Source organism: Cladophialophora immunda (assembly GCF_000835495.1).
Source record: "Cladophialophora immunda strain CBS 83496 unplaced genomic scaffold supercont1.8, whole genome shotgun sequence".
In the NCBI taxonomy this organism is placed as follows: domain Eukaryota; kingdom Fungi; phylum Ascomycota; class Eurotiomycetes; order Chaetothyriales; family Herpotrichiellaceae; genus Cladophialophora; species Cladophialophora immunda.
Window position 1 is genome coordinate 948,227 of NW_015622548.1, and position 14,943 is coordinate 963,169.

The following is a 14,943-nucleotide window of genomic DNA, read 5'->3' on the forward strand; positions in this document are numbered from 1 at the left end:
ATTCATGACTTTCAGGACTCGGAAAGATAAGGACGTCGTCACAACCGGAGATGCTGAGAGCGCCTCCAAGTGAACCCTTTCACATTTGCTGGAAGCCGAGTTGGTTAGCGGGCGCAGTGAGGACGCATCGAAAACTTACCCCCGCCGATGCCGCCATTCAGCGTTGCCGAAGTGGCAAAGCTTGCCCGCCTGGAGAGGTACCCGCTCGAAATGCACCGTCTTCGGCTATGGTGATTGGGAATAGTCAAGCAGAGAAGGCTGGCGGAAATTGGAAGACGATGTCCCTGGTATTGGTGCAACGGATCGACGATTTCGTTCGACGGTTTTGCGTTTTCGTCAACTCGTGGGAAGCCTCAAGTGCGGTGTTACCGGCACAGGGTCGCTGAAGAACTACCAATCCGTTGACCGATGCGAGAAGAAAAAGGTATTTGGGCTCTCGATTTTGGTGGCAGTTAATAGTGCTAAGTGGATTATCCCTTTTGTTCTGTTATTGAGCAAAATAGGGTTAATCCGCTCCAAGCTAGCCCCAGTAGCACGGTATGAAGGCGGCCAGTCACATCGTTAATGGGTTCCACCCCAGTACGTCGTATGGTGCACGTACAAAAGTTAGGACTAAGCGCACACAATGTCTACACGGGCATTCGGAAGCTCGGCTCGTCCTCCAAAGCCACTTACCCTTAATATTCTGGGATAACCAAGGTATGGGAATTTACTTTTCTCCTAATCGCGAAGACATTCCTAGCCACCCATTTCCCCCAGATCCGGGGAATGTGGATACCAGAGATGTCCAGGACCATAGCCGATGGGCCGGAGGGATCGAGATTTTGAAAGACTCCAAGAATCATGCATGAGAGGGAAGTATTTTTTTGCGTCCTATATGTGGTATGTCCCCTTCGATGCTCGCACGAAGATTCATGTGCCGGTATTGAGGCGGCAACAGATGAACATTCTCAGTCTTATCTCTCCCTTGGTACGAAACATCGGGCGACATGTCTATCCGTGTTCAAGCTCTCTTTTGCTCCGTGGCCGTCCTGGTTTCGGCCCTGGTGGACCAGGGCAATTCTCTGTTCATCGAGAAACGGCAGGCAGCCATTGCGTGTGCAGACATTCCAGCGCCGATATTACCTGGTGCCCAGATTCTGAGTGTGCATGGCGCAGAACGACATAATGTCTCGGGTCAATTCTCCAGCATGGGGATGGGCCTGACCCTGAACCAGACGGGCTTGAACTTCTGTGACGTGAACGTCACCTACACGCATCCCGGGGTGAATGACACCATCACCGCCCGATACTGGCTTCCTCTCAAAGCATGGAATGGCCGCTACCAATCCACGGGAGGGGGTGGGCTCAGCGCGGGCGGAACCACTCAGAACATGGGCTCGGCTCTCGCGGCGGGATTTTCGGCTGGCACGACAGACGGGGGACATTTGAGCAACGACGGCGTGCTGCCGAGCCCTCAGGCACTCCCAAGCCCTGGCCATATCGACTTCGGCTTGATTACCGACTTCTCTGGTCGGGGGCTACACGAAATGACGGTGATCGGGAAACAGGTTTCTGCCAGTTACTATGGCACTCCGCCCCATCATAGTTATTGGGCTGGATGCTCGACTGGAGGAAGACAGGGGTATATGATGGCCCAGCGCTATCCGGAAGATTTCGATGGCATTCTCGCAGACGCGCCAGCAGTCTATTGGGTGCCCATCATGATGCACCTTGAATACCCGTTGATCCTCATGAGACAAGAAGACTATTTTCCGACCCCTTGCGAGTTCGATGCCTTCACCAGCGCCGCGGTCCAGCTTTGTGATGGACTCGACGGATTTGTCGACGGCATCATTTCAGAACCTGATAGCTGTCCCTTTGACCCCCAGTCCCTGGTAGGAAAATCCATCACCTGCGATGGGAAGAACGTCACACTCAACCAGGCCACGGCGGCCATCTTTCAAGGGATCCACGACGGTTTCACCTCTCCTGGCGGTCGCAAGATGTGGTCCGGCTACAACTGGGGCACCGTCATGTCTCCGCTTCCCCCAAGCTCCACAAACCTCTCAGTGACTCTCGCGGCGATTGCAGACTCCTGGGCTCGGGTGATGGTGGAACAAGACAACCACTTCGACACGGCAGATTTGACCCGAGCGGACTGGATGGAAGTGTATATTCAGTCATACATCCATTACGGGGGCGTCATCGACACCGCCGATCCCGATCTGACCCCCTTCCGCGACCACGGAGGCAAACTATTGACCTGGCAAGGACTCGGCGACAATTCGGTCCCGCCCAACGGCACCAAGTACTATCGCAGTCTGGTCGAAGGGGTGGTCGGCGGCCCCGACGAAGCCAACGCGTTCCACCGCCTGTTCTTCGCCCCGGGAGTAGGGCACTGTGGCACCGGCACGGGGGCCATTCCCACCGACGCAATGGACAAATTGGTGGCATGGGTCGAACAAGGTCAAGCCCCGACCAACTTGTCAGGAACCTGGCAAACGTTGAATGGCATCGCCGGCCAGAGGCCCATCTGCATGTACCCACATGTTGCTCAATACAAAGGGCGTGGAGATATCACAGTAGAAAGCAGCTATGAGTGCGTCCAGAAGACCTGAGTTTCTTCTCCAGCCTGGGTATGCGATAAGAAAAGGACTGACGGCGGCCAGATCAGACGTTGTGATGGAGTGCCAGAACAACTGTATTGATACGGAGAATCTCTCGTGACAGTGGAGCGACCACGTTGAAGGCTTCGCAGAAAATGGAGTCCGTACACATTTACGTGGCAATCGTTTTCACATTCTCTGAATCATGAATTAGTCCATTCTCGCTTCCCTGTTTATCCGATATATCCCGTCTATCGGATATCCTGGCCCCTCGCCACCGCCTCTTTATGCAGCTTCCTTGGTGTTGATATCTCAGGGCGTAGTTGGTGATGATCACAAATCGTAAATGCTGGAAGACTATGATTCCTTGAATCTCTCTCGAGCAGCTCGCAAGCGAAATTATCTCGGATTCAGCAAACATCTTTGAGCACCCTCCTGATCGTTAGGCAAGAGTGTAATGAAGGGTCTAGGCCAGATCTAAGAGAGGTAAGGGGGTAATATTAATAGTAGGTTAAAGGGCTGATAGACCCATCTTAATCACTTGGGGTTATATCAGACCCGGTGGAGACGAATTCACCTGAGGATCTCTAACAATCGATGCGTTCTGGAACTGTCGAGCTCTTCATCTCTCGTCTTAGACTTTGAAATAATACCGAGATATTAATGTTGAAGACTCTTTGGCAATTGAACGTCGTCGAGAAGCCCTTCGAAACCCTCGAAAACCCATCTTTCGTCTCCGCGAGCGCAGAAGCTGAAGGAGCCCTTCCGCCTACATAGCTTTTTCAAGACACTCCACACCAGGGGGGGGGCGGGGGCGAAACGAACTCTTTGAAATGCATACATACCAACTCCTGTATCGAGGCGCTCTGGTCTCATCCTGCACCCGGCACGCCTCTGCTCATCACATGTGGCCCAGCCTAGAGCCTTGTCCCCCTCGTATCCACAATTGAAAACAGTAGTGGATTCGGTGATGGTGATGGTGATGGTGTTCGGCTATGGTGATTCGGCGGCGGTGGTGGTTCGGCGATGGGCGCTTCAGGTAATGGAGATACATACACACAATGCTGTCTCACGTGGCGACAGACAATATGTCGTGGGGAATCTGCTGCAGCGGGCCAAGCTTGGAGTCTTATGAACACTATCATTACCCTCGTACTATTTCACCTGCTAAACCGAAAAGCTATCGTACCTTGCTCATTCCAGATCAGAAGTTTCGGACTTCAGAATTCGCTACGGTACAGCAAAAAGCTCGCTATGGAGCGGAATGCCTCCGGCAGCCAGATGCCGTTAGAGATGGTCATTTGGTTCAGAGAAAGTTCGGTGGGAGCTCAGTCGTGGGAAAGATTTCGTAGAGGAAATTCTTCGCATGTTTGGGGGTCGTCTATATATGTAGGTATCCACAATGAAATGGTGTCGACTCTTCTTCCCCCCCCCCCCGGAGGAGGACACTGTGCATGTCCAAGTACAAATGGATGGACCTGTACCAACTGACTGACTCCTTCGCCGCACTAGTCAATTGGGTAGAGAAGGGGGATCGCTCCGGAAACCATTTACCGCGGCCTATACAGACGTCAACGGCACCCATTGGGCCAAAAAATCTTTGAACCTTTCCAAAAGTCTCGAGGTATGACGGTGAGGGTGACTCAAAGCTCGCAGCTAGCCACAGCTGTGCCGACTCGTATAGCCCCGTCTGAAAATTTAACAGTTCCGATACATAGCCATGTATTGAAGAATCGGGACCAGGAGAAAGTAGTGCAGGCCATAAACAGAATATACTAAGTGAGAACGCCTGAGCGTACGGGAAGGTTGCCATAGAGATAATATGTCACGAACAACTTATGTGGGCGGGTGGAAACCCGAAGAACGCAGAAAGCAAGCTCGAGGTCATCTGGTGTGCCGTATTCTCAAGATTTCATCCCGAGTCTATCCAGTCATCATCCCGAGCTTCTTGTGAGGATATCAGGACCCAGTGCTTACCAGGTGATAATAGGGACTAGCTCTGACAAAGGAGTAGGAGGGAGCGGACGAGGGAGCGAGTCGACTAAATGGTCGTTAGCGGAAGAGTAAAGCGGTGGGTAATCCGTCAGTTAAGTAGGCACAAAGGACGATGATACAGAGATTATATATATGTGTATATATCTAATCGTATGTAATTGTATGCTGCAACTTTTTTGGCGTCGTTGGTTCATTGGGTCATGGTTCATGGTCTCATCTCGTTATCATTCGTTGATTTGGCCGTTAAATTCATATCATGTTCGTGGCATCGCTCATATCACCAATTTCAGACCAGGTTCAAAAGGGGTCATGTGAAGGCCAGTCTCTGGCGAGCCGGCTAGCTGAACATCCTGGGGCGCACATGGATCGACATTCCTCGCATCCGTCAGATGGTGATGATTGAAGAGAGGTTCGCCATTCTGAGGACAGGTCATCCCCTCTTTGGCTGAGCCTGGAACCTGTCCGTCGTGGTGCGCAGCAGCGTGGAGAGCGCGTTCCGACTGTCCCAGTTGCGGATCGTCCAGATCTCGACCTCTTTGCCGTCCACAATCTGCCTGCTCGACTTCAGCGGTTCGCCCACGGCGGCTTCCTCGGCCTCGTTGAGCCAGTCGCTCCATGCCGGCGTCCTAGGAGCCCAGCCCGCCTCCTTGACCCAGTTGCTCGTCCCCGTCACGGCGATGGCCTTCCACAGCGCCTCGGTGTAGGTAGGTGAATAGTTATCGACTTTTGCACTCCGAGGCGGCGTGCCTCCGTGCACCTCGATATGCTCCACCTCGAGTCTGGACAGGTCCCAGTGCTGGGCGGGGGGTAGCGCGGCACCGATCCAGTAAAAGATGTTGATGAGCATGTACGACCCCGCAAAGGCTGTCTGGGTCTGGATCTTGGCGTTGGCCAGCGAGATCACCCCACCCATGAGCAATAGGGTCGATATCAAAGAGAGTCCTCTATAGATGGCCGTGCTTTTCACCGAGTAGATACAGCGCTCGCTGGGGTTGAAGTAGAGATACCGCGCTGTGCGTTCTTCGCAGCTCACCACAATAAACGCACCTTGGGGGTACTTGATGACCACGTCGCCGGGCGGGGAGTGAGGATCGGGTTTCGGGTCGTTGGGCGTGGGTGACCACTTGTTGGCGATACCGGTGACGGTGCTCAGGGCCGACAGTAGCACGGTCGCGAGCAACGACATTCTAAGAAGCGGTTGGTTCAGTGTGATGCTCCGGGGGGTCCCAACGGACCTTCAGACTTACCCGTCCTCGTAGTATATCGAAAGGCCCAACAATGCAGCGCTCATGGCCGCGCCCAGAAATGCCAACCAGGCCAACGGACCGAACCTCTTGATGGACGGACGAGGCTTGTTGTTTTCTTTGACCCGCACGCAACTGACAGTGTTTGGACGCAGCTTGTCACCCCGGTGCAAGGCGTGGGCCACATGGTGGATGTCTTCCCCGGTGTTACCAGAGTGGACTCCAATGACTTTGGCTCCCGCGGTGGTCTCTAACTTTTCCGGGCGAGAGGGTCTGATGAAGATCTGAGGCGCAGGGAGGAGGCGGGGGACGTAGATGAGGTAGCTCAGGGTAGCGACTTGGGCGATTGTCTCAACGGAACCTTCACCAAGGATGGCGAGGAAACCTGTATGAAGAGAGGAATGCTTAGCAGTTCTGATCTGGTGGATTTCCTGGGAGGGGTCGGTGTGCGTATAACCCGAATGGATTGGCTGTCGACTCACCAACGATGTCAAGCTGAAAGCCCTGGTTATTGCTGATGTACTGGTCGATGAACCGCATCCTGGCTCACTTTGGGCAGGAAAAAGCAAACTGCTGGTATATCACAACGCAGCATCGGGTTGTGGCGTGGCAAGAAATAGTCGGTGAACATGCAGAAACAGAGGGCGGCGGTCGACAGCCAAAAGCATCAGAGTGTAGGAGCCGGCAGCAGCGGCATTATGGCCCCCAAAAACAATACAAAACTCTTACCTCGATTCCAGCCACCCAGGCCAGCCTTGTGATGGAGGGAGGACAAGTGTTTGGTCCAAGAGAGTCTTTGGTGGCAGGTAAATGGGGACCCATGGAAGCGTTTCACAGTCAGCTATGCTGCAGCCAAGCCAAGTACGAGTAACCCGTTATCGGTCATAGGCTGATGCTGCCCTATGCTCACCCCAGGCCCGCGAGCTGGTAGGTCTGACCCCCACGTGACTCTACTGGGAGATCTCTGGCTTATGTCATCAATTCGGTCACGTGTCTACGCGTTCAAGGGTGGAACGAGGCTGGACCTGGCGAGTGACAGGGCTGACGAAGCCGGTGACTAGGCGATTTGTCGATGCAGTGTGTCTATTCCAACCATACCAACGAAGAACTTTCTTTGATGCTGCGTCCGTATAAATACGTATATGTAGATTTAGGAAGAATCGCCAGTGAAGCCAATTCTATCTTGGCTTGGGGTTTTATCACCCGTTTCCAAGGTTGAGTCCCTTACACGAACAGCCTCTTACAGAAACCGCCTCCATCTCCGATTGCGTCGAGCCCGGTTGACCTTGTCCATCACGTCCTTCGACCCAAATGCAAACCAGTTGACCGCCATTGTGCGCTTGATGTTGTCCAAAGTCTGCTCAACGGCCGCAATGAACTTCTCACTGGGCACGACATTGGCCTCAACCACGCTTGCCAAAGCCGCTAGAAACTCGCGCTGCAATGCCTGGTTGTCCTGCTTCTCTGGCTCATCGGCGACCAAGGCAAGTTTCTTCTGCCCATTCAAAGACAGGTGCCTCGTGGAAATACCGCCGGCGCCATCTGACGCGATGTACGCCTGCCCTATCCACAACCCAGCCGAGTTTGACTGCCAGTCCAGGTCAGTGTTCGTGTCGCGGATGACGTTGTGGTCGGTCGTGACCCTTTGGCAGACAAAGTGATCCGCGAGCTGGATCTGGAGAGGTAGAGGATCGGGGCCACCTTGAACTGGCGCGCTGCCACCGGCGTCAACACTGGCAATCTCTATTTCGCGGGTCGGTTCGAGGCAGAAGACGACCTTGGCGAGGATGATGGCGACCTCCAGCCCGATCCATGGGTATGCCCACGCCGTGAGGCCGACTATTAAGACGGTCGAAACCAAGTCAAGAACACCGCTGATGAGGATCAGGCCACCGGCAACCCTCAAGATTGGCTGCTCGTAATTCGCACGATACACTTGGAATCCGCTGAGGTTGTTGAGGTGGAAACTGAGGATTGCGCAAGTGACGTGCTCCCCAGCTGTAGGTATCTGAAGACAACGGTACTCAGGAGACCCCAACCGATTGAGCTGAACTTCAGATTTGCCCTGGCCGCGGGCAACTTGGGTCATGACTACAGCACCCAGCCACAGGCAGACACAGACGGTTTGCACGACGGTCAACAGCCGGCCAGTGCCCTCCGCCCCGTTCTGAACGGCCAGAAAGGTTTCCCCACTGTACAGGGCCAGATAGATGACGGATCCCACTAACAACCTCACGTAGTTGTTCTGCCTCAGTTGAACAGTGGACGCGCGCCCTCGTGCTTTGAACCACGCCTCGACCATGTAGGCTTCGGCGGGATTGTGGTTGATGATGAGGCTTGTCGTGTGACGTTCAGCTGTCCCCGAAGGGATATGCCGCAGCTTTGGCATGAATCGGTTCACGTACTCGTCGTGGGCGTAGGACAACTCGGCCACGGTGTTGCGGTAGAGCTCGAAACTCCACAGGAGGATGCCCAGCTGCAACTTAGACAACACGCGCCCGGCGCCAATTCCAGCCACCACAAACGATGCAGGAAGGGAGCGACTGGCGATGAGTTTGACATTCTGCACCTTACCCGTCAAGACGGGGAGAAGTGTAAGGATCGAATTCATGCCGTTTATGTTCTGGACCGCTGACTGCCAATCCCTTCCGTGTGCGCCAGTAGCGAGATCCCGAGGGAGGACAACAGCTCGAGTTAAACCAAGGATAGCAAGGAAAATTGTGGGAAGTTGAAGCATGTTTTCCCATTTCTCCCTCCTCTTCCCCTCCGCTTGTTCTTTGCACAGGTGAGAACATGGTCAAATCCCGTTGGGCTGAAAATTGCTTTAAATGCCCCCCGAATAACGTATCCTGTCTCAGGTCACTCAGGGTGATCAACACTCAGATCCAGGGGTAAGTGTTCCAGCCTCATTGCCTCCCATCAGGCTGAAAAGCCCAAAACGGCTTCTTGCATAGTACAGGGGCGGACACGTGTCTGTTTCCATGTATCCGATACGGCGTCATTGAAACGGTCACAGTCTTGTCGCCGCTGGAGTTTTCATACCCTCGTATTGCTTGTTGTGGGTCTCGAGACATGAACCCCATGACTAGGCTCTGTTGGTTGTTGAAACAAGGCAACTGGTCTGCAGAATTCCAAGCCAGTTCCTTACGAATGTCTCACCGCCCAATCATCCGGAAGTCGAAAGTCCGGCGGCAAGACGTATTGCCCACGACAATGACCAGGGCTTGAGCAGCCGTTGAGATTACAGCGGCCGTACAAGCGGCAGTAGCATTCGTCGGCGGGCGGGCATGCCAAGGAATTGAGCCGGTTTAGATCGATGTGAGAAGATTCGCCCCGCGGCATAAATAGGATGTGCCATATGTATGACAAGATGCGGCCAGCGATGCGGTCGTCAGGTGGTGCCGCCCTCTCGCCTTGGTCCAGCAGCCACTGGCGGAGAGCAACATATTCATCGCGGGAATGTTGCCGCATACGCTCTCGGGAAACGACAAATTGCGCGCAGCACTGCGACCGGATGGCGTCTGTACGACCCAGCAACAATCCCGCAGAGCCCTTCCCCCCATCTGCCCCATCGCTGCCGAATAGATCCACGATCGCACGCGGGAGTGCCCTGTCCGAGACCAAGCGTAAGTTCCACGGCTCGAGCACAGAGCGCGCCAGCGTTTCCAGGCTGCCCTGCGCAGGGGCCTCGGCAGGTGAACATGTGCTGGCGCTCCAGTCGCAACGTAGGTTGTGGTATCCGAACGGGGCGAGGGCGGCCGACACGTTCAAGGCGGCCAGGAGAGCTGCATTGTCGTAATCAGGAGCGTCATTGTGCCATGCCCAGCGAGAGCCGTGAACAAAGACGGCGCCAGCCGCAGGGAGGCGGTCGTAGTTGTCGATCAGGAAGGTGAGGTAGGCCATGGCTTCATGGCCCCGGTTCGCGGGCACTTGGAGATGCCATGAGGTCACGTCCTGGAGGTCAGTCCTGTACACGCACAGGTGGTAAGAGGCTGCCAGGGCGTCAAGCCATGAACGGTCTTCGGCGCCAACTCTTGCCACTACTAGTGTGGGCTTTGAGTTGTCTTCCAAGCCGGGACAGCTGCCGCGAGGTTCAGGGAGGGCGGTGGTGGAGGTCTTGTAGTGGATTCTAGCCCACGCGAAGGTCTTGGTAGTCGATCCCCAATCATGGTTGGCGTAGATGATGAGGAACAGGACTGTCCAGAACAAGAGGGCGTTGACTATCAGACTGCGCGTGGTCCGTCTCATTAGGAAAAATATCACAATGTCGCAATAGCAACATTCTATCGCAAGATGGTCAAATTGGAACGTGGAATGGGATGAAAAAGAAAAGGATTCGCACCTGCAGCCGCGAGGTGCCGGGCGACCTTTATTAGAGCGGCGGCAGCTTGTTCCCCAAAATAGGTGCTTATCAAAACCCAGCCGCACGCCACAAATGCTAAGGATCATGGCAGTTGCAAGTCTCAATTGAACTCCCATCCAAGGGACGATTGGTATTCCAATGCTCACGGGCCCTTTATGAGGCTCCGGTGATCTATATGATGATGTTACATAAGAAGAATAATAACCTTGATACTAGTAACAACAGACAAAAGAGCCTCCCCTGAATTGTCAATAGTAGCGACAAGAAAAGAAATGTCCGTTGCCAGACGGGTTGTCAGTCTAGTGTGTGTCATCAGGTCATATATGCTTTTTGGGTATCTCTTGTGAAAATCAAACTCCCGCGCCATTGTGGTGGACCGTTGGTACAAAGTATGCGTGATGCATATGCAGTTCCCCTTACTTTTTGGTAACTTTCTCCTCGATCTCACGGTTAGATCGTCTGGCCGCATCCACCTCTTCGACACTGGACCCACGCTCCCTGCCTCGGTCACTTGACAGTCCGCGTGAAAGAAAATCTCGAAGCACGTTTGGTCGGGAAGTCCGCTCGTTGACGTCTTGCAATGACCAGGGCATCAGCTTGGGCTCCTGCTTGGCGATTTTGCAAAACAGAGTCGAGAATATGAACTCTTCTCCTTGTCCGTTAAACAGGGGGAGATGTCGGTATCCTTTCTGCAGGCTGCCGAGCTTGGCTGTAAACGCCGCGAGCTGTCTGACACCTTTGCCCGTGTGCCTTCCGTCGTCCGAGTTCAGGACGATGAAACGAACGAAGACAAGCTCGGGGTATTTGGTCTCAAGGCAGAGCTCAATGTTCTCGCCAAATTGAGGGTTGTACCCATTGCCAAACCGGATCTGGGTTTGCCGCCGATATGGTGATCCAATGCCATGGTAACCGTTGGAGTAGGTCTCGGTGCCACCAGTGCCGTTTGCTATTCCCCGAGCTCGGTCCTCTGCGCTGAACATTTGAACCTCGATGAACGGATTCAAAGGAGTGTCCTTGCCCATGTTCGTCGCTCGGGGCAGTTGTTGAGCTGAAATCACTTGGACCGAGAACCTGATCTTATACCGAGGCAATTTCACTCGATGCTCGAAGTCTCCGGGCTTAGTACGGGGCTTTCTGAGGTAGTCCGGCTTCAACACATAGCCATACGCATCTGTTCCGGCAGCAAACATTGCCTGGTTCATCTGCATATGAGCGTCAAAAGTCTGCCAGTTGAGGGCAACCATCTGGACACCCCTCCTCCAGAAGGTGTTAGGATCAAAGTTGGACGACTGGAATCGCAGAGTCTTAGGATAGACCCGGCACAGGTGGTGAAGATTGTGATCCTCAAAGAGAGCTTTGTGCTCTGTCGAACGACAGATCTCAATGGCCCTGTTTTCGTTGAGTGAGAATATATGATTGTATTGCTGGAAGCGAAGGTCTTTGGCGTCGCGGAGAGTATAGCCTTTCATATAAACGCCGAGAGCAGACAGCTGGGAGCCCACTTTGCTCAGCTTCGGGGCACGGCGCTGATTCTCGATAGTTGAAGGCGAGGTGGGTGGGACATCACTCTCCTCATCGGGACTGCTGTCGCTCGTTGCCGTGACCGATCGGTCAGTCGGAGAGTAGATGGTCTCTGGGGGTGTGACCAATGCAGGACTCGAGACATATGGTACCTTTGGAAGGATCCAGTTTGTTGGTTGGGTATTGAGCCGGTTCGGAGAACTTGCGCTCCGATCTCGATTTGCGGGGCCAGGACGCCGCGAGGCCGTGAGGTCAGCGTGAAGCTCGGTGGACTTAACTTTGATGAGGATTTTGTACTTGAGGTCTTCGGGCGAAGGAAGTTGTGTGGTAAATCCGGGCAAAGGGTAAACAAGAAGCCGCTCTCCGAACACGTCATTCATGATGTGCACCATTTTGGCTTGTTGCTCGGCATCACAGTGGACTTCTAGAGAAATGATCACCGGGTAAGGGCTGACATCGAAGGCGCATCTTTGAATGGCGTTAATACAATCGGAGAAGAGCACGGAACTGGTCCTTGTGCGACCGTGAGTCACCCTCGGCTGACCGTCTTGACCGTTCCAGCAGTCAATTTCAACGCATCGACATCCGTGTCGCAACGCCGTGAGGTAGGTCTCGGCGGAGGCCGTGCCTCCCACTTGCCAACCGGTCAGATAGGTGTTGTGAGAGCTTGAAATAAAGTATTCGCCAAGAGGCTGATCAAACTTGGGAACGGAAGGTTCGGGAATGGAATAGACGTGGCAATCCTTGGAGACAATGAACGATGCAAAAGCGTTGGCGTCAATGAGACCGGATTTTTGCGTAGATGCATCCTCCGGGAAAGACATTGCTACCAAGTCGTTGATCTTCTCGTCCCAGACACTAGGGTCTGCAAGAGAGTGGATGTCAATCCCTTGATGGCGTTTCAGGAAGTTGACGAACTGAGACCTTGACACGCCCTTGGCATTATCGCCTCTCACGTCGTCGAAGATCTTCCTGATGTCGCTTCTTTCTCGAAGACGTCTCAGGAAGTCCCTGAATTGGGGATAGTCCAAGAGGTCTGACTTATTGACGTCAACGGAATGAAAATGTTCCTCCAACTCCCTCTCGGGAATGTGGATATGGAGTTTACGACAAAGCACCTGAATGGCAGGAAGGTCAAGCCCATCAGCCTTGGCCGTATTGGGTTTGACCGTCTGCTTCGCCATTTCATTGTCCCAGTGAGCTCGCACGACCGACTCGCGTTCGGTGGAGCCAACCATGCTCATCATCAGCTCCTCTCGGTGCTTTGCCAGGCTCTCTAATGTTTCGACCCAGAGTCGGAGGTCTCGGTGGTTGCGAGCAACAAGGTGCAATGACTTGACCTGCTTCGCCGAATCCGAGCTGGTATAGTTGATGGTGAAACACAGTTCGGGGTCGACGGCTTCACCTCGGAGCTGTGACTGGAAGCTCGCAGCTTCTTCGCCACTTCGGATGCTCTTAATGTTGTCAATATGGAAGACTTTGGTTGTCACAGCACCCTTCCACGAGACACGGGAGCCCTCGACGTCCATGAAGAATAGTTTCTCTTGCTTTTTATTCTTGGTAATCTTGGTCAATGGGCAACCGGCCACCAAGTGTTCTGGGACGCACGGAGCTTGGCCCTCGGGACTCGTGTCAATCAACGTCGTGGGCTCGCTGGAGATGCTCATGGCATCACCATACAGCCCCAACCCCGTCTGGAGGTCCAAGGGCAGGGCATCCAAGGACGGGGAGTCCATTGAGTAACCAATTGCAACGGCATTCTTGCTGTCACTTCGGCGTCTGGTGATTGGGCCTGTGCTTTCATCACGACGAGAATGCGCCGACGATGAAGCCTTTCTCCGCAGAGTCTGTCGAGCAGAGGACACGCCATCTTTGGCACTTTGGGAGAGCTTGCGCATGATTCCGACGGATCTGGGGCCGGCCGGGAGTTCCTTCGGAGGCGAGAAGACATGAGGAGAGACAAGGCTCTCGCCCAGCTCAAGTGGAACCGGGGTCCCAAGGTGAGGTAGGTGGTAGATTGAATGAGACACCAAGGGAGAAGATTGTATGGAGCTGATATAAGGGCTCTGGGTCATGGAGGATGCGCTGTTGGCAGAGGCTGGAGTGACAGAGGAGGATAGATGAAGAGCCGTGTTCACCCGCTGGTTTGAGGGCATGCGAGCCAAGACACGCGGATGAGGCGACGGGGAGTTGTCCCGGCTCCTCAGCGCCCTGGTAGAGGGCGAGGGGGTTGCAGAGATCATGGCCACGAAAGCCAGAAGGTAGAAGGATGAGGCCGGTTGTTGTTGTTGTTTTTTTCTCTCTTCTTTCTTTGGGCAACTAAGCTCAGGTTCGAGGGTGACAATGTCGGGGAGTCCAGCTCTGTCTATAGCGTTTTGACGGCTTCATTATGCTGTCTCGTGTACGGTGGGAGATCCGGATCAATGCCACCGAACTTGTAGAGAACTTAGCGCAGTAGCATTCAGCAGCCCTGGGCGAAGGCCATGTGGGCGTACGCCTGATGGTGGTGGTGTAGCGGCTCTCCGGATTTGTGATGGTGCAGCTGCAATGCACAGCCGGGGGGGAGGGGGTCCAGACGCAAGTACAACGCGTTGCTGTGCGGTAGCAGTGTCAGATCGAAGGTGCGCAAGGCGTCGAGAAGTCGAGGTTGGCCTTGCAGAAGTCGGGAGCTGGTGCGTGGGAGGCTAGCAGGTTTTTGAGTCGAGGGCGCAGCAGGCGCAATGCGGTGGTCGATGAGCACTGCACGCGGTGAGAGCGATGTAGCACGCAGTCAGATGGCCGGTCAGCTCGGGCGGACAAGAGGACTTCCAGCAAGTATAGAGGAAGAGTGACACGGCGGAGTTGGTGGGATGGCGTCTTCTGGGAGGCTTGTCCGCAGGGGGTGGGAAGTGTGCGCGGACGACTCGAACAAAGGAAGGGACGAGGCAGATGCAACAAGTGGGCAAGTCTGCTCCTAATTGGGGACGATACAGCAGTAATTAAATTATTTTCGTGTGCACAGCACAGCAGGAGGAGCAAGTGGACGGTTGGTCAGTGGTCCGCTGGAGGAGAAAATGAGTCAAGGGAGTGTCTGGGACGGTCGTGTTTGCAAGGCCAAATGCGAGAGAGGGAAAAAGGATAGGGCGGAGAAATGAGGATGAAATGAGGAATATGCACGAATGATGAATTTAGTGTGCGGGTGTGGGAGTCTGGGAGATGGCAGTGGATCGCAAGCTAGCAGCATTACTCGTAC

General features: G+C 54.2%; 4 protein-coding genes across 4 annotated transcripts; all 4 read right to left on the reverse strand.

Annotated features, from left to right (window-relative positions):
* Window positions 1-4,661: 4,661 nt before the first annotated feature.
* PV07_12373 (uncharacterized protein) lies at window positions 4,662-6,626 on the reverse strand. The gene is made up of 3 exons (XM_016399894.1): window positions 6,310-6,626; window positions 5,831-6,212; window positions 4,662-5,770 (listed from the first exon to the last, which is right to left on the reverse strand). The coding sequence occupies exons 1-3, from the start codon at window positions 6,365-6,367 to the stop codon at window positions 5,014-5,016; spliced, it is 1,197 nt and encodes a 398-aa protein (XP_016242706.1). The 5' UTR covers window positions 6,368-6,626; the 3' UTR covers window positions 4,662-5,013.
* Window positions 6,627-7,067: 441 nt separating this feature from the next.
* PV07_12374 (uncharacterized protein) lies at window positions 7,068-8,564 on the reverse strand (the record flags this gene model as incomplete). The annotated part of the gene is made up of 1 exon (XM_016399895.1): window positions 7,068-8,564. The coding sequence occupies one exon, from the start codon at window positions 8,562-8,564 to the stop codon at window positions 7,068-7,070; it is 1,497 nt and encodes a 498-aa protein (XP_016242707.1).
* A 407-nt stretch (window positions 8,565-8,971) lies between these two features.
* Window positions 8,972-10,075, reverse strand: PV07_12375 (uncharacterized protein; the record flags this gene model as incomplete). Its single annotated transcript, XM_016399896.1, has 1 exon — window positions 8,972-10,075. One exon carries the CDS (start codon window positions 10,073-10,075, stop codon window positions 8,972-8,974), a length of 1,104 nt encoding a protein of 367 aa, XP_016242708.1.
* A 214-nt stretch (window positions 10,076-10,289) lies between these two features.
* PV07_12376 (uncharacterized protein) lies at window positions 10,290-14,837 on the reverse strand. The gene has a single exon (XM_016399897.1). The coding sequence runs from the start codon at window positions 13,952-13,954 to the stop codon at window positions 10,607-10,609; it is 3,348 nt and encodes a 1,115-aa protein (XP_016242709.1). The 5' UTR covers window positions 13,955-14,837; the 3' UTR covers window positions 10,290-10,606.
* Window positions 14,838-14,943: the final 106 nt, after the last annotated feature.